At 51.7% G+C, this 20,603-nt stretch overlaps 2 protein-coding genes and 2 non-coding genes across 5 annotated transcripts; 3 read left to right on the plus strand and 1 right to left on the minus strand.

Moving 5' to 3' along the window:
• Positions 1 to 1,272: 1,272 nt before the first annotated feature.
• On the minus strand, positions 1,273 to 17,886 carry LRSAM1 (leucine rich repeat and sterile alpha motif containing 1). Of its 2 annotated transcripts, XM_072352562.1 has the most exons (25): positions 17,755 to 17,886; positions 16,424 to 16,597; positions 16,088 to 16,144; positions 15,763 to 15,807; positions 15,297 to 15,374; positions 14,774 to 14,842; positions 14,176 to 14,260; positions 13,471 to 13,592; positions 12,659 to 12,749; positions 12,300 to 12,430; positions 11,669 to 11,698; positions 10,981 to 11,103; positions 10,351 to 10,490; positions 10,189 to 10,233; positions 9,573 to 9,643; positions 8,744 to 8,843; positions 8,308 to 8,395; positions 7,680 to 7,754; positions 6,314 to 6,394; positions 4,814 to 4,909; positions 4,168 to 4,266; positions 3,680 to 3,811; positions 3,187 to 3,268; positions 2,781 to 2,929; positions 1,273 to 2,194 (listed from the first exon to the last, which is right to left on the minus strand). In XM_072352562.1, the coding sequence occupies exons 2-25, from the start codon at positions 16,493 to 16,495 to the stop codon at positions 2,069 to 2,071; spliced, it is 2,187 nt and encodes a 728-aa protein (XP_072208663.1). In that variant the 5' UTR covers positions 16,496 to 16,597; positions 17,755 to 17,886; the 3' UTR covers positions 1,273 to 2,068. The 2 variants fall into 2 exon arrangements, with proteins under 2 accessions (XP_072208663.1, XP_072208664.1); XM_072352563.1 differs by lacking the exon at positions 6,314 to 6,394 and having other exon boundaries at positions 1,352 to 2,194.
• Positions 17,887 to 17,888: 2 nt separating this feature from the next.
• On the plus strand, positions 17,889 to 20,312 carry RPL12 (ribosomal protein L12). Its single transcript, XM_072352564.1, has 7 exons — positions 17,889 to 18,033; positions 18,120 to 18,193; positions 18,324 to 18,422; positions 18,926 to 19,007; positions 19,419 to 19,505; positions 20,018 to 20,130; positions 20,222 to 20,312. Exons 1-7 carry the CDS (start codon positions 17,997 to 17,999, stop codon positions 20,225 to 20,227), a joined length of 498 nt encoding a protein of 165 aa, XP_072208665.1. The 5' UTR covers positions 17,889 to 17,996; the 3' UTR covers positions 20,228 to 20,312.
• On the plus strand, positions 18,686 to 18,813 carry LOC140260630 (small nucleolar RNA SNORA65). Its single transcript, XR_011905588.1, has one exon. It is a non-coding gene; the product is annotated as a small nucleolar RNA SNORA65 (small nucleolar RNA).
• LOC140260629 (small nucleolar RNA SNORA65) lies at positions 19,143 to 19,271 on the plus strand. The gene has a single exon (XR_011905587.1). It is a non-coding gene; the product is annotated as a small nucleolar RNA SNORA65 (small nucleolar RNA).
• Positions 20,313 to 20,603: the final 291 nt, after the last annotated feature.

The following is a 20,603-nucleotide window of genomic DNA, read 5'->3' on the forward strand; positions in this document are numbered from 1 at the left end:
TGGGAGCGTGGGCCGCGCATGCCACATCCATGGCCATGGAGTGCCCCGAGGCCTGATGAGCAGCGCTGCCTTCATTCTCTTCCTCCTCCTCCCCAGCTGTGAGCTGCGCTCGGTGCAGGGTCCCCGGGATTGCTGTCATCCCACGGCCACTCGGGGCCATCTCAGGCACCAGCGTCACCATCCTGCAGAAGGGGCAACTGATGAAGGCGACGGTGGCAGCGCGGCACACCAGTTTGCACAGGCAGTTCTGGCAGAGGGAATGGCTGCAGGGCAGCTGTTGGGGGGCCCGGCTGCCCCTGACGCCCCGGTACGCCTCATAGCAGATCCCACACTCCCCGCTGCTCTCCAGCCCTGCCGCCATGCCTCTCAGCGCTGCCACGCGGCTGCTCGTGCTTTTGAAGGCTGGAGGCAGGTGGAGGCCGTGCCCTGGAAGGCGGAGGCTGAACTTCAGCCTGGCCCCGGGGTGCCCGGCGGTGCCGGTCCGGCTCCTCCTTCCACTGCCCAGGGCTGCCATGACGCTCCAGGTGCCCCAGTGGCCCCGAAAGCAGGAGACAGAGCCAGCATTCCCAGCAGTGGTGTGTAATGGATGGATGACCAACGCCGATGCATGACCCCGTGATGCCTTATCTGCTCCTAGTCCACGAAACAAAATGGTTTTTCCTTCTTTCCCTCCACGGAGCCACGATATTCGAAGTATTTCCTAAGCACAACTTGTTGGTCTTGTTGACAGCACCAGGCGCTGCCCCGGCTGCCACTGCATCCCCCTGTGCAGCTGAGTGGGGCAGCCCAGCCCTGTCTGCTCCTCCTGCCCCTGGCTTTCCTGGCACAGTGTGTTACAGGCAGCAATGGACCTTGCCCGAAGGCCTGTCACTCATTACCACCATGCTGGGAACACCGGAGTCAGCCGGCAGCCACTGGCACCTCGATGAGATCAGCTGTGATACATGGGAGAGCAGTGCTGTGAGCTGCCAGCCCTCCTGCAGCCCAACCAGCTGGCACCCCACTGCTCCCCACCAGCTGCCAAACACCTGCATGCCCTGCCACGTGAGGGGGACACAAGTCTGAGCCCCTCTAAAGGCTCCGGAAGGGACCTGCAGCTTCCCTGCAGCCACAGCTCCATGCAGACGGAGGGACAGCCTTGGGGCTGCCCCAGACATGGTGAGCTATCAGAGTTCTCACACTGCTGCTCCATACACGATGAACACGATGGCAGCAGAGGTCCCCGAGGTCTCCAGCCACCCGCAAGTCATCAATGCTGCATCAAAAGCCTCAAATTCTTCCATGTCTTTATCTGGGCCAGGAGGAGGTACGGCTGGGACAGCCAGGCATAGAGCAATAAAAAGGGACCAACCAGCAGGAACCAGTTGTCTTTAATAGCTTCTCCTGGGGGAAAGGGCTGCAGTCGGACAAGACTTATCTCTGTGATAAGGTCAAGAGATTAAAAGCCCCACTGGGATAGTTACTTATTAATGACAATGGGGAACAACCCAGATGCCAACACACGTACGAGAGGCAGAGCTGGTACTCTGGGGCAGGAACTCTTCCCCCACACAACATGTCCCAGTGAGGAATGGCTTCTGGCCAGAGCAGCCCCTCAAGCACTGGTTCTGAGGCTGCTGCTGATGCTGCTATTCAATGGGAGTGAGAATGAGGCACAGGGAGCACCTCACTCTGCCCTGCCTCCTGCTGCAGCCCCTCAGCCATGCTGCCACTGATTGCAAGAGCAGAAGCCCCACACCTGTGGCAACAACACATGAGCAAGGCACTGTCAGCCACCCAGAGCATAACAAGTCCCAGCCACATCCTCCCGGAGGAGAACTCCCCGAGCAGAAGGATGGCAGCACCATGGCCACAACAGAGCAGATGAAGAAGGAACTCAAGGCAAAGGCCGGAAAGCCACCAGGCTGCTGAGAGCCCTGGGTGCAGCCAGCAGCCGACCAGGGTTGTGTGCAGGGAGAGGGCAGCGCTGGTCATGCTGTGTGAGTGTATTTAATACTGATAGAAGAGCCTTGCCCTGGGAGGGAGTGATGAGGGTGGTGCTGGGCAGCCATGCCGTCCTCCAGCCTGCCTAGCTGCTATAGAAGATGCGGACGTGCTGTGCGATGTCCCTGCGGCACAGGGGACAGGTCTGCAGCCTCTTGCAGCAGGTCTGGCAGCAGCACACGTGGCCACAGGGCAGAAAAATCATCTGGGCCTGTAGAAAGAGCAGAAGACACGAACAGTGCTGTTGTACCATAAACCCAGCACCACCTCCCTTAGACAAAGCACAGGAGGGAGCTGGAGATGATGGGCAACACCTACAGCTATCAGAATGAGAGACAGTGGCAGCACCCTGAGCCCCTGCACTGTGCAAAGAAGGCACAGTGAAACAGGCCTGAGGAAGAGCACTGCACACTGCCATGTTCCAGCTGGCCCTCGCTCACCCCTGCTCTAGTGGAATGGAAACTGCTGATCACAGCCTGAACCTCTGATTCACCATCTGAGGCAAAAGACGAGGCAGCTGTGGGAGCACAGGTGAAGGTAATTCAGCTCTGCTCCCCAAAGGGGTGGAGCTCGACTCCAGCTCTCCTAGATCCCATTTAAGGGCTGACCACCACAAATAGTATCTCTGTCTGGAGCTTTTGTGGTGAGCCTCAGCCCTGGTGAGCATCCATCCCGACTGAAAGCCCCAGCACTGGTGAGTCTTTTCTTAGGTACTCTCTAGCTATTTACTCTGCGATTACAACTATACACTTGTATTATCCCAACAATACAGCTGGCAGCACACACTGGGTTCTCACCTCCTGCTCCATGCAGACAACGCACTCTGACTTCTTCTCATCCCACTGCAGCAGGGGAGCAGTGGGGACCACAGAACTCGGGGCCTCCTCCTCAGGGGCACTGGGCTGTGTGGCTGCAGGGATCTCAGCGTCCACTGTCCTCAGCAGCTCTGCAACCACAAGCAGAGGTCTGAGCTCAAGGAGAGCTTCCATCTCCCACCTACCCAAGAGCAGCTGCTTGCCCATGGGAGCTCAGTGCTCTGAGAGTGCTGATAGTGCAGCACTCCTTGCCTCTCCCTTGGGCACACAAACAGCTCTACTCCCCATAGGCAGGCACCTGGCCCTACAGATCTCCCCCTTCAAGGTTTGGTTACCCACTGCTGCCACACAACGTGTGGAGGAGCAGGCAGGAAAGAACTGCTGGTACCTGGGATTGTCTTTGCCACAGCCAGGATCTCCTGTGCCCGTCCGAGGATGGCACGCTGCAGGCCAGTCTCTGCAATGCCCATCTGCAGTGCAAAAGGAGGGCTGTCAGCACTCAATGAGAAAGTACAGAGGACTGAGAAAGGAGACATCTCCAAGAGAACAGTGCCAACTCTTTGGCCATGCTGGCAAGACCTGTTCATGTCAAGGGAAAAGTCTCCATCAGCTGGAATGAAGGAATTCCCACGTGCCCCCTGTTGAGCTACAAAGAGCATCTGAGGGACACTGAAAGGCAGGGCTAAGTTACAGCTCACTGCAGGTGCATCACCTGCTTGGACAGGGCACAGAGTAGCATCAGCACCTCCCCCTGCACAGACATGGCGCACCAGGACCACCAGTGCTCTATCCTGCAATACCTGCTGTGGGCACAACCAGGAGCACAGCTTGGTAGGGTCAGAAGCAGTGCTGCCCTGTACTGCTTATCTGCTGCCTTGTACCTTTTCCAGGTCACTGGCGGTCATGGTGCTGAGCATTCCCAAGGAAATCCGATGGTGTGCAAAGACAGGCACATACTGTTCAGCTGACAGCTCGGTTAAAAGGTTCACCAGTTGCTTCTCCAAGCCCTCCTCCTGCAAAACACAAGGCGAGCTCTGAGACTTCAGCCTGGAGAAAAGGTGTGTGGCACATGGCTGTGCATAGTCCTGCTCTCAGGAGCAAGGCCATTCTAGAAGCATTTTGCTTCCATGCTCTGCCAGCCCGAGCTGACAGCAACGCAGCACAGCTGGAGCTCACAGCAATCTCTCTGGGGCCGCCCCGCAGCTGCTTTCATAGCACAAAGTCCTGGCTCAGAACTGCAAAGCACAAGGCAGCCAAGCAGAGCTGCTCAGAGCTTTGGCTGAAACAAAACGTTACCCTTCCTGTGCACCTGACAAGCAGAGCATTTTGTTGTGTGCACTACAGTGGAAGCATAAAACACAGCAGCAACCTGGAGCTTCAGGGAGAGTGGCTTCTGGTTCAGCAGGCGCTGGTACTGGATCAGCCAGTAGTTCTCCTGTTTGGTTTCGCTCTTTGCTTCCATTTCCAGCTGAAAAACAAACTCATTCACTCAACAGCCCGAGATAACGTAGCAGGTGTTATTTAGAGCAGCCTGAACTGTATGTGTAAGGGGAAAGCAGCAGCCTGGCTGTGTAGGGCTGGCTCAGAGGACTGCCAGGCTGGTCCCACTTTGACCCCCCCATCCCAGAACTCTGCATCCCTCTGCTCACTTTGCCCTACATACTGAAGCTCAGGAGAGTCTAGAGGTGTCCAGAATTACAAGGCACATCAGAATTACAAGGCACACGCAGACCCAGTAGGATTGTGCTCATTCTCTCCTGTGATCTCCCCAGAAATGGGAAAGGTCACCCCCGGGATGGGGAAGCAGGGCACGTTTCAGATGACAGCATCTCACGCTGCACCAGGGACCAGAGGTAACCCTGCCCCAAGAGCTTACATCAGCACCTTCTGAACTCTGAGTCTGGACACAACCACTCCAAGCCCCTCCCTGCTCTTCTTTATCCTTATGGATTCTCTCCCTGCAGACATCCTTTGTGCTTCCTCATCTACAGCCCGGAATTGGGGGCCTTCATTACCAGTATTTGTTGCAATTCTTCTTCCCTTTGCTTCTTTTCTTTGAGCAGCTGCTGCAGCAAGTAACCAAGTGCTTGGCGTTGCTCCGTGATCATCCCCTGCAACAAAAGGACCCTGGCATCCACTTTTCCAGACCACAGGTCTGCAGGAAACCCCTGCCCTGATTCCCAGCAAAGCACTTACCACATACCCAGAACAGACACAGCAAATGTTAAAGTCCTGTGCTGCGTGGGCCCCACAGCACAGCTGAGCAGGTGGCCTCAATCCTCCCTTTGGCATGACAAGCCTATTTCTTTTGGTCCTGTACTGACCGTTCACCAGTGGTGCCAATCCTCAGCACACTCAGGGCAGCCCCAGACTGTTCTGGCCTGCAGCAGCTCTTCATCCCTGCACTAAAAGTTCGCTCAGTGGCATCAGAAGTGTTTGAGGTCCTCCCTAATGAAGAACCACCTCAAACTACTTCTAGGAGCCTGCAGACATGCAAAGGAGCAACCAGCAGCAGCTGTGGGCACCCTGTCAGCACTGGTCTCTCCTAAACCAACCTTGCAAAAAGTAACTGGTGCAAACACCTCCCTTTCTCAGGCTTTGTTGTTGTTGCTTCTGCTTTCCTGCAATTCACCAAGCTAAAGCACCTGTATCGTATGGGAGGTGCAACCATCTGCTGCACAGCGGGTATTAAACACAACTGCAGGAACACTTCTGCCAAAGCACTTTGTGGGCACTGCCTGAGCAGTAAGGCCTTAATGGCAGCAGGAGCTTTTGGGCTGCAGACCGGCAAAGAGCAGAGGGGATGCAGACAGACAAAGCTGTCTCAAATCTGCTCTCCTGGTGTGCAGTGGTGCAGCTGCAAACACACTGTGCCCCAACAGACACACAGATGGGGACTGGAAGACATCCTCATTTTCTTGGGCTGACCAAAGAGGTGACCTGAACTGGGAAACAGTGCACACAAGGCAAAAAGTGATGCAAAAAATGATGCAAAGGTGTACCCACAACATTTAAAGCCAAGCTGCTTAAACTAAATGTGAGATTTCTCAACGTGAGACTGCTGATGAAGTCAATTGAATGGTGGGATGGTGGGGTGGAAGAGCCTACGAGTCAGGGCCTAGAAATGAAGGAGAAGAGCCGGCAGCCACTGTTGTTGGGTATTAAAACCCAACACAACACAGCTATGTGAGAAGACATGGGATGCTCAGCAGGGATTTCTGGGACAGCCAACAACTGGATGGTAAAATCCTTCCCCACCCAGCAAACCTACAGCTGCCACTGGTATGGAGGTCAGGTTACTTGTCTCTTTCCTAAAACTCATCAAGAAGTTTAAAAGCAGCAGCAGTGTTCCCATATTACCATGACAAAGAGGTATTTTTGGTGTCCTGGGGTTAAGTACCCTCTGACTAAGCACAAAACCACCTGGAAACTGCAAGAAGCCAGAGAAGCAAGTGAAGCTTTTGCAATCCCAGAGCAGAGAGAGGGTGGTGGGGCAGACCCAGAGCCCTACATACCTGCAGCGTCTCTGTGTCCAGTTCTTGCCTCTTTAACTCCAGCTGTGTCAGCTGCAATAACTCTGTTTCTATTAATTTAATCTAAACAGAAGATGAAACATTCTTTTACTGACATTGGAAATGATTTTGATTTACACTCTTTCAAAATGAGGTCTAACTACTGGCCTTGGAGGGACAACGCTGCAGAGCTGCCCGTAAGTTTGGGAACATGTTCATGCTCTACCATGACACATCTATGGGGCTGCATTTTGTCTCATGCCTGAAGAACTGCCTCCCACTCTCTGCACTAAACTCCTCCTGTTCAAGTCTAGAAGCTCAACGCAATCACTTTGTTCAACCAAACCCTGCAGCCACTCTGGAAAGCGTTATCAAAATCCTCTTCGCAGCAGCGTTCAAACTGCAGATGGGCTGGGAGCTCAGTCATGGATCCCAAATGCTTCAGCAGCTCCCACCGTGATACATGCTCTTTCAGTCAGGGTAACTGAGACACAGAGAGGTGAAGTGAGCTGCCCAAGATCCCACAGCAAAGCCAAGAAGAGAGCCCAGCTCCCCTACCAGCCTGGTTAGCTGTTCACCCCAGGCCACGCTGCTGTGTGCCACCTGCCACCAAGTTGCTGCTGACACGGAGGCTTTGTGCAGGCAGTACCTGCAGCCCCTGCCCTGCAGGATGCTGGTGGGATGGGTTTCAATAGCAAAAGGCCCAGCCTACGGTATCAAGAAACAAACTCCCTTTGTTTACAAAGCAAGAGCAAGCAAACTGCTGGGCTCTCACTGATCTCAGGCAATGGAAGGCTGTTAGGTTCATCTTCTGGATTGTCCGTGCAAAATCCATAGGCTTTAAGCACAGTGCAAAGATCGGTCATGAAGTGACTGAATATATCAAAGCTCTTGAGCTCATCTACCAGCTCCAGACATGAGACTTTTCTCCCAGTGTCAGATCAAGAGAGGGAAGCAACTGGAACACTGTGTCAAAACCAGCTACCCACCTCCTCGCCTCAATCACTGCTACCTCCCCAGCAGCTCTTGCTCTTCCCCTGGCTATTTTGCCTCACCTTCTGCAGGCTGAGAATGGGAAAGAAAAGGTGACCTTATGGTGCAGTTACAGTGTGCTAGATGGAGATACAGCGGACTCATGTGGAGATGACAGTCCTACTGAGGAAGTCTAAAGGAAACTGTAATTGCAATTGCAGACCACCCCTGCAGAGTAATTTATCCCATGCTGCACAACACTTTGTTTCAGAGCTCTCAGCAATACAAGAGCTCGCCATTTCCTTCCTGCTCTGTGCTCACAGCACTTTGATCTTCCTCAGAAGGGCCTCAGCAAATGATGAGGAGCTGGCTGCTCTTTCCTGTGTTGCTGACTCACCTGGTTCCTGATCTGTCTGTGCATAAGATCCTTCTTCACTTGGAGAGCTTCAAAGGCAGCTTTCTGCATCTCACTCTATGGGACAGACAACATCCTGCTCAGTGCAGATTGTTCATGTGGATGTGAACAGCCTAAAGAAACCCTGCTGCCTTGCAGTGGCTCGAGTGCAAACGAGCAACGCTAACTCTGCATGAACAGTGTCTACATTACAACGTGACTCAGATCTCACCAAAAGGTAAAGATCTCTGACCAGAAGGAAAAACCCTCCTTACAAAGGGACAGAAGTTACAGTCATGTTCCTCAAGCACACGTGTTGGGTGCTGTATGTGAACCCCACCTCCATCCTCTGCATTAATCATCACACCATTTTTGCTTCCCATGGTCTGTGCTGCCGTCCTTTATGAGAAGTTACTGTCTAGTTAAAGTATAAACACGTTTCTCCCTCAGATACCACAGCCGGTTTATTAGAACACCTGTCCCCAAGTTAAACAAGTGTTCTATAAAACAATTCTTGCAGACAGCCCAGCCCTGCAAACACTGCTCCCATCCCTGTCACTCTCAGCTCTGCTTTTGAATCCTGCTGCCTCTCTTCAGTCTCTCCCTGCATGCAATCTGCTCTCTTGCCTACCTGCTGCAAGATCTGACTAATGGCTTTGTTCTGATCCATCTGTTGCCAAGCCAGGATTTGCTGGAACTTCTGATCCATCTCAACCAGGCTGCAAGAAAACAGATTTGTCAAGGAGTTACTGCAAATCCAAACGGGGCTGAGGCTGCCCCAGCAAGCTGCCCAGGTGATGAATTTGCACAGAGTTCTGCACTGGAAAAGCTGAGCTGATGAAGGCACAGACAGGAGGGTCATGTATTCCCTGCGCTTGCAGGCAGGACTGTGTCTACCCACTGCCCTCTGCTGGGCAGAGCAGGAGTGCACAACGTTAATTCTGTTTGCCAGGCACTTCCAGATTAAACTTCTCATTTCCTGGTAAATAAAAGGAGCTCGACTTCATTAAGAAAGAAAGGAGCTTTACAACAACAGCATCTCCAGCCCCAGAGACCTCCCAGCATACCTGGAGCAGGCCTGGCTGACAAGGTCTTGCCGACGAGATTCATTGTTCATTTGGATGAGCTTGTTCTTGTAGCTCTCAGCCAGCATTTGTTGCATGGCAGCTAGGAGACAGAAGTGCTGTCAGCCTTTAACAGGAGCTTGTCCCTGGAACAGACACTAATCTGCCACTGCTGCTACAGGAACTTGCAAACAACAGCCCCTTTTCTCTCATTTCAACCTGTTCTCATTTTTCCCATTTCATTCCTGTAAGAGGAGATCTGTTCAGCTACGAGAATTGTGGCTATTTATTGGAAAAATCACATAAATAAACCCCACTCTGCCTGCATCTCTTCAGTGTTTGGAGAAGCAAAAATCAGCGCCTTAGGCTACAGCCCTGTCTGTACTGCTGTGAACCATCCACCCCTGGGGCAATAACACACACATCAATGTTACAACATTGTAACCCCAGCAGATCCAATGAGCAGAAATGGTTCCCTTGTGGCACTGTTGCTTAACTCCTGACATGCTTCCTGCCTCACGAATCTGATCAGTTAACATCTGCTTGGTACCTCTACAATAGAATGTACTTTGTGTGCACACGGGATGCCTTATAGACTGCTTGTGCAAAATGCTCCACCTACATCAGCTCACACCTGAGAATCAGCAGTGAGTCGCAGGTGGGAGCACTGATCAGCTATGGTACATGCACAATGTGACCCCCTTCCAGTCTGCAACAAACAGCAAGAATGTGTGTGTAGCAGAGCACCTCCCATACAGAAAGCTCCTTTCAGGGCGCCTCCAAAGGAACCAGGTCTTTCCAGTTACCATCCCAAACAGTTATTTGCACTTACAGGCCACTTCCCTTCTGCGTAGATGCTCTGTCTCCTCCTGTGTGATTGCCATCAGCTGCTCCATCCTTATTCTAGCAAGCAAACAAGAATAAGTCAGCCATTCCTTCAAAGAAGCACTACCTCAGCTGCTCACTCAGCTCAGATTCATCAAGCAACCTGTGCAGGAACACCATGTGCTCAGCAGAGACTCAAAAGGTTGCAGCAGTTTCTTGGAAAGGACACTCTAAGTCTATTGAAAAATCAAGTTTTCCTCAAACCCTTGGGAACAATTTGCTTCTTACAATGGGAAGATCATCCCAGAAGACCTAACGAGGGTCTGGAAAGGCAGCTTCCTTCTCTTGAGGTGTGAGGAGCACTTTAAAGCTGCAGTGAACACTGCCTCTAAAAGCAGATGAAAAGGAGGTGCAATCACCAGCCTATAGGGTCTGCCAGACTGGGCAAAACCAAGTACATCTGTCTTGCTTCCAAGTGACCAGAATCAGTCAAAGCAGCAGGAAATCCTTTGGTCAGTAAATAAAAGAATGATCCCTCTGACTTAACATAGATTCAAACTGGGGGTTCAGAATTGAGGATCCCAAAGCTGTTCTCTTAAAGAAGTCATTTCGAGGTTACTCACCTCTCATTCTCCAAGGATTTCAGGATGCCTGAACTTTGCTTTTGCCTACAGAAAGATAAAACAGAAGGTTTTCTCAGAGAGGCCAAAAATGAGCAGTTCAGAGCATTGACACGAGCCCCCAGCAGGCAGAGCTCACTGCGGGATGCCCTGGGACTGCCTCACTTCTGATTGTCCTCTATCAGCTTCTGGATCCGGCCGGCAATGCCTTGCTCTGCTTGCTTCAGCTGCTGCAGCAGTTTCAGGCGCTCCTCCTCCAAATGGCGCTGGTGCTTCGTCAGACCCTCCTCCAGCCTCATCTGATCCTAAGCCAAGGTTAAAGAACCAACGGAGAAAACGGTCAGTTTAGGAAAGGTAATGCCTTGTACAGGGCCAGGTCAGGGAGAGTTTGGTTGCAGTGACCCAGGCAGCTCCTGGGAGATGTTACAAAAAGGAGAATCCTCATCAGATGGAGCAGCCTAAACATGAAGGAAAAGAGGAATCGCTCCAAGGTGCTTCCAAGGAGAAGGTGAGGATCTGCAAAGGCAAGCAATTATGGATGGGAAAGATGAAAAGTGCTCCAGTCTGTACAGTCAAAACAGCACTGCTCCCACCTGTCAATATACTGTATGTGTTACAGTACCCCTAATGACCCCAAGAGAGAAAGCAGAAGCAAAACACTGAGTGTAGTGAGTGAGCTGCTTTCCTAGAAGGAAAGTTTCTGCATGCATGGATGCTCAAAACACCACTTCAGGTCTGCCCATAGCAGCAGGCACAGCCCTCGCTCTGCAAGTGAGGAGGGATTGGAGCTCCTACCTCTCTTACTGTCTGCAGGATCTCGTCCTTCTGATTGCTGACCTGCTGAACAAGCAGTGCATGTTCTCTTTGCCCCATGTTCAAGCGCCGCTCAAATTCAAGCTTCTCCTGCATTTTTTTCTCCTGAGAAGAAAGATGAATGGCAGGAATCAGCAGTGCTGGCTCTGCCCCTTCTCAAACCAGAACAAATTCTGGCAATGCAAAACAAGGCATGTTAATCCCCACAGCTACAAGAGAGAAAGCCAAACGGCTTTGACTAGCCAGGAGGCTTTACCAGGGGATGGAAACGTTCTGTCCTTAGGAAACCAAAAACTGTGAGGCAGAAGTTGCTGTTCTCTCTATGACAGCCTCCCACATCCTTGCAATTCCTTTCACAGTCACAAAGCCAACACCTCAAGGCATCAACTTGTACAGAGTCAGAGGGAACTTCTGCTTCAACACTAGGAGGGAAGTCCAAACTCAACTATATTGACAATACAGTCAATACAGTCTGCAATTCCCCATGCTCCCACTTGTGCTCTGCAGTGAGGACTGGTTTTGTGCTCTGCAGTGAGGACTGAGTGGCTTTTGAGGACATTCTGCAAGATCAGCATCCTCAAAACATTGAGTTTTGGCTGAGAAAAATGGAAGCCAAGACACAGAGGTGGTTCTACTCTCCAGACAAAGCATTGGCAGGGTTTGCCCTCACCTTCTTCTTCTCATAGTCCGAGAACTTGTTCTGAAAAATAAAAGGATCAGGAGATATTTACTTCTAGGAGCAATTTCCTGTAATCATTAGCACACATTATACCTTAACTGGGTAAACCCGTCGACCAAAGGCACATTAAGATTAATATACCCCCAAAGTCCAGTCATTCATGTTTATCCATGGCCAGAAAAATGTTGCCAGACAGCACAAGAATTACCATCATTTGTCACAATTACAGGCCCAGCCCAGGTAGGGCTGGAAGTGTCCAGCACTTATTGCGAATCACTGCGTGTTTTCTGCACTGCTGTTTTCAGGATAATGATCAAAACTAACGTATCTCAGATATGCACAATCATAGAAAAACTGGAGTCAGATCTCTGGAGCTCTGCACTCCAACCTCCTGCTCACAACAGCTCTAAAGCCAAAGTCAGATCAGATTGTTCCTCATCCTGCCAAGTTATAGAACTCTCCAAGGATGGAGGCAGTTCTCTGCAACTTATTTTCTAGGAGTCATTCCCAGTGAGTTATTCCCAGTGATGAGGTTTGATGTGCAAAGAGCTGTCAGACCTGCTGGACCAGCTGCAAGACTAAACTGAAACTGCACGTGGCTTCACATGCAGTAGAGCCTCACCTGCCACTTGCTCTCCTCCTCCAAGTATTTGTGCACTGTCCTGTCCCCCCCATCCACTGATGTTTCTTCTCCATCCCTCTCCAGCGCAGGGAGCACATGCTGTGTGGGAGGGTAGTATGCAATTCCACACTCTGGAAGAGATCAGATGCAAAACAAGACACTTGGTGCCTTAAGACCTCCTGGCAGCATGGCTGAAGGCTGGCCTATGTGTGAGATAGCTTCCAGCTGCGCTCTCTCCCTCCGACTTCCCTCATGTTTGCCCTTTGCAAATACAGTCTTTGAACAAGCTGTAGCACCTTGATAGAGCACAACACAGCCCCGAAAGTTCTCACCAGCATCCACAGACTCTTCTCACTTACCTTTGCAGAGGAACTGCTGAATGGCCTCTGTACCTGCGCTGCAAACATCAGCTGATGGGTAGGTCATGGAAGATGCATCCAGGGTCAGTGTCTCCAAAACAGAACACACAGAGCTCCAAGTTATTGTCACAGCCCAGCTAGGGTCCAGCTCTACCCCTTCATGGAGCACAGCTAAAATACTCTAACCTGTGCTCCCACGGCTGACCTGACACTTGCCCCAGCTGATCAGTCAGAGGTTCAGGCTGTGATTACTGATTTCCCATGCAAAAGGGTACATTGACTCCCACTGAGGATGACTTAGCAGGAAGGCCCCGAAATGCTTCACCAAACCCAAGGGAGCAAATTGCACAGGTCTCCACTCTCAAAGACTGCTTATAACAGAAGAGAAGCCTAATGCTGAGTCCTTAGGACAGGACAGCATCTATTCCTGTCCTCAGTGCTGGTGTCTGAGTTGGCTCTGTTGCCTGATGCTCCTATGGACAAATTTGGCAGCCAGAAAGGAACATCCTCATAAAAATGCTGGTGCTTGTATCATTTTGAATGTGCTCTCCAGGGAGCCAGAAACCTGCAGAGGCTGACAATGAGTCAGAGATCTATTAAGGCAACAGAGGCAAAAACCTCATCAGAAACATTCAGTCTGCTCAGTTAGATCCAGCCTGAGTGGAAAGAATCTGAGTTAAATTGAGCCCATAGGCTCAGTTTGGACTCTCAGTCCCCTACAGCGAGTGCCATCCGAGCCCAGAGATTCCCTTTTTAAGCTGAACTTCTTATCACTGAGCAAGCAGGGAGGCCAGGCAGCCTGCTGTGCATACCTCCAGCGTGCGGACGTGAGCCAGCACTCTTGGCAGCTCCTGCAGCAGGTTCTCACTGACGTTCAGGGTGCGCAGACTCCGCAGACCACTCACTGTAACAGGCAGCTCCCTCAGCTTGTTGCCTATGGAGTGAAGAGTCAGTAGCACATAGCACTGCTGGAGCAGAAACCAGCAAGCTCATCTCCTGGAACGTTGATCTGTGCTTGTAAGAGCCTCCTGTGGGTTATCTTCTATACTGTGCTGGATGGATGGGGTTGTCATGGGGTGCACTGAGACTCCAAACACTGTTGTCAGCAGAGGCAAACGGGACTGAAGATCTACTTGCCCACAGCCCAGCTGCACAGATCCAGCAGTGTTTCCACAATCCAAACCAGCCTTCGCAGCTGAGGCCACGGCAACAGACTCAATCTACTTCAGGAGTTGAACCACACAGAAGAAAATCAAGGCAGACTGCGCACATTTGTTAAGAAGCAGTCAGACAACCCTCCTTAATCCTAATAACTCGGGGAAATGTGGGGACTTATTTTCTGCTTAGACTTCCCTTGCCTTACCAACTATTTGAATTCAAGCCTGTCCTATGTTCTTCATAATGGAAACCATTTGGTGCCTGTCTTGGTTAAGAGGAATAATTACTATTGCAGCTCAACACAACCCAGAAAACAAGTGGTGCTTTGCCCACAGCACCAACAAGAAACACTGTCATACCTTTCACGTTGAGGACCTGGAGCTGGGCAAGATCCCCTATGGATTGTGGAAGACATTTTAAGAGATTCCTTTCAAGGTTTAGGACCTAAGACATTAACAGAAAAGAGAATCAGAATATTCTTTACACAAGTCTCAGGTCTCCACTGTATCCATGCTGTTGGGACTTTTCTGCAGTCCCAGAAAGGGTGATTTTAAATTAGTTTTCTAGGTTATCAAAACAAAAATGCTTTTTGAATGAGTTCTTAATAATCTGCCAGGGAAAAAATGTATATCTGTTAATACTGCTTGGATCCACAGGCTGAAAACACAGAGTTGATTTCCCAGACACCCTGGTACATGCAGCTACTGCACCCATCTGCAGACAACAGCCAAAGCAGGTGCTGAATGCAGATGCATGAACTGGAAGGAGTAACACTGCTTGCACCAAGCAGGGACCAGAGAATCCAGAACACTCTTCTCCTGGTCTCTCACTCTGACAAGGCAGCTCATCACAGCAGCTGTCAGATCAGTGATGCAGATCTGACACCCTGAGGACCATCATTTGAATTGTGCTTAACCTTCACACCATCTACAGACACTCGGCGTACAGACCCTTTACCTGAAGAGATGTCAGCTGGCCAATATCAGCAGGAAGTGATGCCAGCTGGTTGTCGTGCAGATCTAGAACCTGGAAGAGCAGCGAATGTCATCAAACAGTGTTGGGGAAAGACGTCGTCGTGCAAAAACAAAAGGCAGTGAATTATGGAATTCCTGAGCAATGGAAAATTCCAGGCTACGCTGCTAAACAAACAGGTGACCAGGGAAAGGAGTGGAACAACAGGACTGTCCCACCAAACTGGACATGCCAAGTGAACAAATGACCTCCATGAAATCAGGCTGGCAGAAAAACATCTTTTCTGCAGGGTCTGTGGGCTGAACTGCTCCATAGGAAGACCAACACCAGGTGCCTCCCCCCCACCAGTCTCACCCCCATTCAAGTGATCCACCAGGGTTTGGAAACCTACAAAGAGGAGCCGTCACGTTTTGTTCCCACTTTTTGGTAACAACAGTCAGACAGGAGGAATTTTGGGGGGCTCGTGTGTTTTAATGCAGATAGAATGGCTGTTAAAAGTCACAGTTACCTTCACAGTTATGAGACTCAGGAGGCTACAGGACTTTGGAACCAAAGACGTGAGATTATTTGTATGAATGATCAGCACCTGAGGAGGGAAATTGAAACGTGAGCATAAGGGGCACCACAGTCTAGAATAAGACTTTTGCTAAGACTTAATTGCAGAGGTTGTGTAAGTTTTGTACCTTATTCAGAGTCACCTAAAACAGTGAATAGTAATAGGGGTCAAATATTTAATATTAAACAGACATTTAGTTATTTTGTATGAGAAATGTTATTCATTAGGTGAAGATAGGAATCATCAGCTCATCGTTCACGACAGCAGCACTAATGCACACACGTCAGTCCTGCCAAATGATCAAACTCATCACAGACTTCACCCAAAGCAAACAAACAGCCAGAAACAACCACCTCAAACACAGCAGCGACATTCATGCACAGTAATACCATTATCCACCTCAGGATTGTAGCGTTACCTTTTTCTGCAGGACTTTACAAGTTGCAAAGGCCCCGTATGGAACCTAAAAACAATTCACAAATGGTCACATCAGACTTCACCAGATCCCATCTTTTCTAAGCCCTTCTACAACACCCGCCTGTAAAGCCTCAGTAATTAGCTTTAATGCAAATGCACATGATACTTAGCATTACTTAACGCTTGTTTTGCACAGGATGCCAGTGCTGCCTTTCCACTAATAGGGAGAAATAAGTGCAGGCAGTAGCAGTGCAGCACTGACTTGGTAACAAGCAGACTGAGAAAAAAGACTTGTCAGCTAATACCAAAAGTTCCAGAGAACGTACCTCTAACAGCTCACACCTGGAAATGTCAAGAACATCATCGGCACCAGCCTCTTTTGCCTGGTAAGAGAAGATACACATCCAAAGAGTGAGAACATGAAGAAATGAATGGCCCCTTGCTGCATATTGACTACACTACTCAACTGGCTGCTCTTGAAAAACCACAGAAGAAGAAAGGGAAGGAAGAAGCACAGAGGGGACGAGTGGAGGGAAAGGCACGAAGAGACCAGGAAGGCAGGAATAATATATTAGAAAGGCAACCTGTTAACCTGGATGAGATCAGTAACGAGGCATCTGGGACTATGTGCAGACAACAGAGGATACACCAGTGCTGCTTACCAGGCACATTTGGTATTCAAGGCGCTTCCGAGCATCCTCACTGGGTTTCTTCTTACGGAAGAAGAGCGGCATCGTGAGTTGTGAGTACAGCTCGGTCTGAATGGCACAGATATCAGCATAAAGGAAGGCAGATGGCTCTGGGAGCGAGTGGAACCGGGACTACAGAACTGTGCTCTATTAAGGGAAACAAAAAACGAAGATCACAGCCATTGCCTTTGTTTGGACCTTCCTTTGGCTGGGTCACGCAGCCCAGCACACCTCCGCAGCGGAAATGTCAACGTGAGTCATGAAAGCACTGATGAACTTCTGAGACAGGCGGCCTGTCCTGTCATTCCTGTGCAAGATAAATGAAGGCAAGCTGACACGGGCAGACAGGAAAACACGGGATCCACTCCAGGATGGGAATTAAGAAAGCTGGGTGCAGAAAGCAGGCACCGGGGGCAAAACCAAGCTACTGAAACAGAAACGATAAACTCTGGCGCAATAACGAGCAACTGCAAAATACGGGAGAGTAAATCGAGGCTGGAAATGAGACAATTCCTGATGTTGAGATTGAAGGGAAGAGAAACAGGCAGGACCGATGCGGTCAGAACACGGGGGGACTTGGGATGGGACTCTGCAACTGCTGCCCCGAGCTGAGCCCCTTCCGGCAGTTAAAACCCTGCCAGCTGCTTCCGGGGGTGGCCGGCAGACTCGGGGGCTGGTCAGGGCGTCCAACCTCAGCTCGCTTCTCAGCTCCGCTGTAACAGGTCCCGGCCCCGCATTTTAGGGATGGCGTGAGTTCAGAGCACACTCGGTTCAGAGCACACTCGGTCCATGGGCGCTACAGGCAGAAACTGCAGCACGGCAGCGCTGTCCGAGGAGGAACGATCACGGAATGAGCAGCGGGTTAAACTCGCCCTCAGCAGACCTGGATGTGCGCACAGCCCAGCAGCTCCTCCCTGCGCACATCAGCCCCGCACGCCCGTGGCTGCAGGTGGGAGCACTGGGCAGTGCCGTGCGGTGACACTGTATCAGCTGTTGGTGTTTGTTGCCCGCAGTTCCTGTACGACCAGCCAACCGCAGCGGGCCGCGCACGGGCGGTGCGAACCCCGCATCCCTGCTGGTCTCAGCGCGGCGTGCGGGAACAGCAGCGCAACGCACGGAGCCGCGGAGCTGCCGACCCCGCACAGTGAGACCCCCCCGCCCGCCCCTCCTGTCATTCGCAGCAGCGGCCCGCGGTCTCAGCGCCGCCGCCGGCCCCAACGCGGCAGAAGCGGCAGCATCGTCCCTCCGGCTCCGCGATGCCGCGGGCAGCCCCCCAGCCCGCCCCTCGGCCCGGCCGTGCTCACCGCCGCCCGCTGTCATGACGCCCCGCATCGCCTCGGGGCCTCCGCACCATAGAGATGACAGGTCGGAGCGCCCCCTGCTCGCACCATAGAGTTCTCCGCGCGGGGCGGATCCCGCACGCTGCCAAGATCTCGCGACATCTTGTCGCCTATATATATCTCCTCCGCGCTTCTCGCCGCCTTTCCGCCATCGAGCAGGCCGCAGTCGGTGCGATCCGCCGCCATCCGCGCCGCCCGCCGCCGCCATGCCGCCCAAGTTCGATCCGACCGAAGTGAAAGTCGGTACGTGTCGGGCCGGGGGGGGCGGCGGGGCGTTGGGAGGGCGGGGATGGCGGCGGGGAGCTGACAGAGCGCTGCTGTGCCCACAGTGTATCTGCGCTGCACCGGAGGGGAGGTCGGAGCCACGTCCGCACTGGCCCCCAAGATCGGACCGCTCGGGTTGGTACGTGTAGGCCGCGGGGAAGGGGCGGGGCCCCGTGTGTATGGCCCCGTGTGCGTGGCCCCATGTGTATGGCTCCATGTGTATGGCTCCATCCATATGTTTGTGGTTGTAATCCGTGTGTTGTTCTCAGTCTCCCAAGAAGGTCGGGGATGACATCGCCAAGGCTACAGGCGACTGGAAGGGGCTGCGGATCACGGTGAAGCTCACCATCCAGAACAGGCAAGCGCAGGTACTCGACGCCACCAGGGATCGCTGTGCGGAGCGGGCGCTGCTCGCTGCCACCACAAGCGTCAATCCCGGCAGGGTCGACTCAGCCCTTCATCCTTCCGAGGTGGATAAAATGAGTTCCACACAGTGTGTGGGGTCTTCTGGGAAGACCTGGGCAGGAAGGAACGTCTGATCCTTCTGAGTGTGTTGGTTGTGTGTGTGTGGGCTGGGAAACAAGGGCCGTGCAGGTCTGAACTAAGCCTTTCTCAGCCCGTCCTGCAGCCACCCGCCGCTATACCTGCTTTGAACTCAGTAGCTGGTATAGTCCAGTGGTGAGCTGAGAGCAGCCCCAGCCCAGGAAGCAGTGCTCCTCTGGCTGTGGGGAGGTCTGTGCCGAAAGGCTGGGAACAAAGTCCTGTGCTGTAGGAAGAGCTGGGTGCCGGGGAACAGAAAACGAAGGCCTGGCTTTGTGTTTATCTGACTGCTTGGATGGTGGGGAAAAGAATCTTATCTCTTTTTGTTTAGATAGAAGTGGTTCCTTCTGCCTCTGCTCTGATCATCAAAGCTCTGAAGGAGCCCCCCCGTGACAGGAAGAAGCAGAAAAACAGTAAGTTTTGTTCTGCCTTTGGTTCTCAGTGTCATTTAGTACTGAAAAGCACCTTGTGGCTGCTTAGCATAAACTGGAAGACAAATGCCAGGGGGCTTTCCTTAAACAAGTGCATCAAAGTGAGCAGAACAGCCACCCGCCACTGTACCTGTCTTGTAATGCAGTGACTTGTATAGTCCAGAGGTGAGCTGAGAGAAAATGCCAACCTAGGAAACAGAGTTATTCTTCTTGTGGGTAACTCTGTGCCGAAGGCTGGGAACAGCAGCACTGATCACAGCCCCAGCGCAGCTGTAACCTTACTGCTTCCTGTGTGATCTGAGTGCCAGGAATGGTGCTCCTCACTTGGAGCATGGGGAGCTGGAGGTGCACTGTGCCTCAGTGAGCTTACTGGTGTATTGTTTTGCTTCACAGTAAAGCACAATGGCAGTATCGGCTTTGACGAGGTAGTGAACATCGCTCGGCAGATGAGGCACAGATCTCTGGCTCGAGAGCTGTCTGGTAAGGACTGACCTTAAGGGATGGGACTGAGTCTTGCTGTGTGATCTGAGTGGCTCAGACTCTTGGCTGATTCCTGGGACAACCTAATAGCTGGTGTGGTGAAGCTCCTACAGCTTGTCTGTGCTGACAATGAACAGGTGGCTGTAACATCATATGCCAGCAGCCATCCTCTTACTGCCTGGTGAAGGCAGTGCCAGCTGCAAGGCATGAGTGCATGGCAGGACTTAACTGAGGGAGCCTGAGCTGTCTGCAGTACCTATTCCTGTCATTGTATGGGGCTGAGCAGTAGGTAGCAGCTTAGGCACTCAGCTTGCTTGTAGCAGACAGTGCTTTCTGGAGCCTTCTGTGAACAGTGCCCTCTAGCTGGCTTAGGCTTTGTGCTGTCACCTTCTGAACTGGGTGGCTGCTGACCACGGGGTAATGGCATGGGAGGGCCGAGGCAGTGAGGAACTGAGCTATCTACTGGTTCTTCGGGGTTTTCCCTGTGCTAAAGCTGTGTTTTTCAACTGCAGGGACAATTAAGGAGATCCTTGGAACTGCTCAGTCTGTGGGCTGCAGCATTGATGGCAGGCACCCACATGATATCATTGATGACATCAATAGTGGTGCAATTGAGTGCCCAGCTGTAAGTATTGGTCTGTAGCTGAAGCTGCTGTAATTGAGCTATTTACTAAAAGGGATCTCTACTAATGAGCTGTATTTTCTTCTCTCCACAGAGCTAAGTGGAAAAGATGCCATACGAAGGTTCTTACATCTTCTGTAGCACCTTAAATGCTTAATAAAACACCAGGCTGTCTGTAAACAGTATCACTGGTTTTGTCCTTGTTCAGTTCTGTGTATGTGGGCTTTGCTAGGCTACCTGCCCTGTGCAGGAGTACCAAAGTGATGGTTCTTATACAGGTGTTAAAGATGTAGGATTCCCATTTCCATAAGATGTTTGCTTGCAGTGATGCAGAGCTTACAGGAGTGGAGTTGCCTCAAGCATTCCCGTGTGCAGAGGGTAAACAAACACCTCTGACTTCTGTGAGCTCCTCTTGTCAATGCCAGATGTGCACACCTGTACATTGTACAGCTGGTGCCCATCACTGGGGCGAGTGC

Source organism: Excalfactoria chinensis, chromosome 18 (assembly GCF_039878825.1).
Source record: "Excalfactoria chinensis isolate bCotChi1 chromosome 18, bCotChi1.hap2, whole genome shotgun sequence".
NCBI lineage: Eukaryota > Metazoa > Chordata > Aves > Galliformes > Phasianidae > Excalfactoria > Excalfactoria chinensis.

Excerpts from the sequence above, each read along its gene's own strand:
- RPL12 (XM_072352564.1), top strand. The coding sequence starts at position 17,997 with ATGCCGCCCAAGTTCGATCCGACCGAAGTGAAAGTCG. Across the intron at positions 18,194-18,323 it reads AGATCGGACCGCTCGGGTTG|TCTCCCAAGAAGGTCGGGGA; the intron begins GTACGTGTAGGC and ends TGTTGTTCTCAG. Across the intron at positions 19,506-20,017 it reads TCTGGCTCGAGAGCTGTCTG|GGACAATTAAGGAGATCCTT; the intron begins GTAAGGACTGAC and ends TTTCAACTGCAG.
- LRSAM1 (XM_072352562.1), bottom strand. The coding sequence starts at position 16,495 with ATGCCGCTCTTCTTCCGTAAGAAGAAACCCAGTGAGGATGCTCGGAAG. Across the intron at positions 15,375-15,762 it reads GTAAAGTCCTGCAGAAAAAG|GTGCTGATCATTCATACAAA; the intron begins GTAACGCTACAA and ends TTCCCTCCTCAG. Across the intron at positions 8,396-8,743 it reads GTCAGCCAGGCCTGCTCCAG|CCTGGTTGAGATGGATCAGA; the intron begins GTATGCTGGGAG and ends GTTTTCTTGCAG.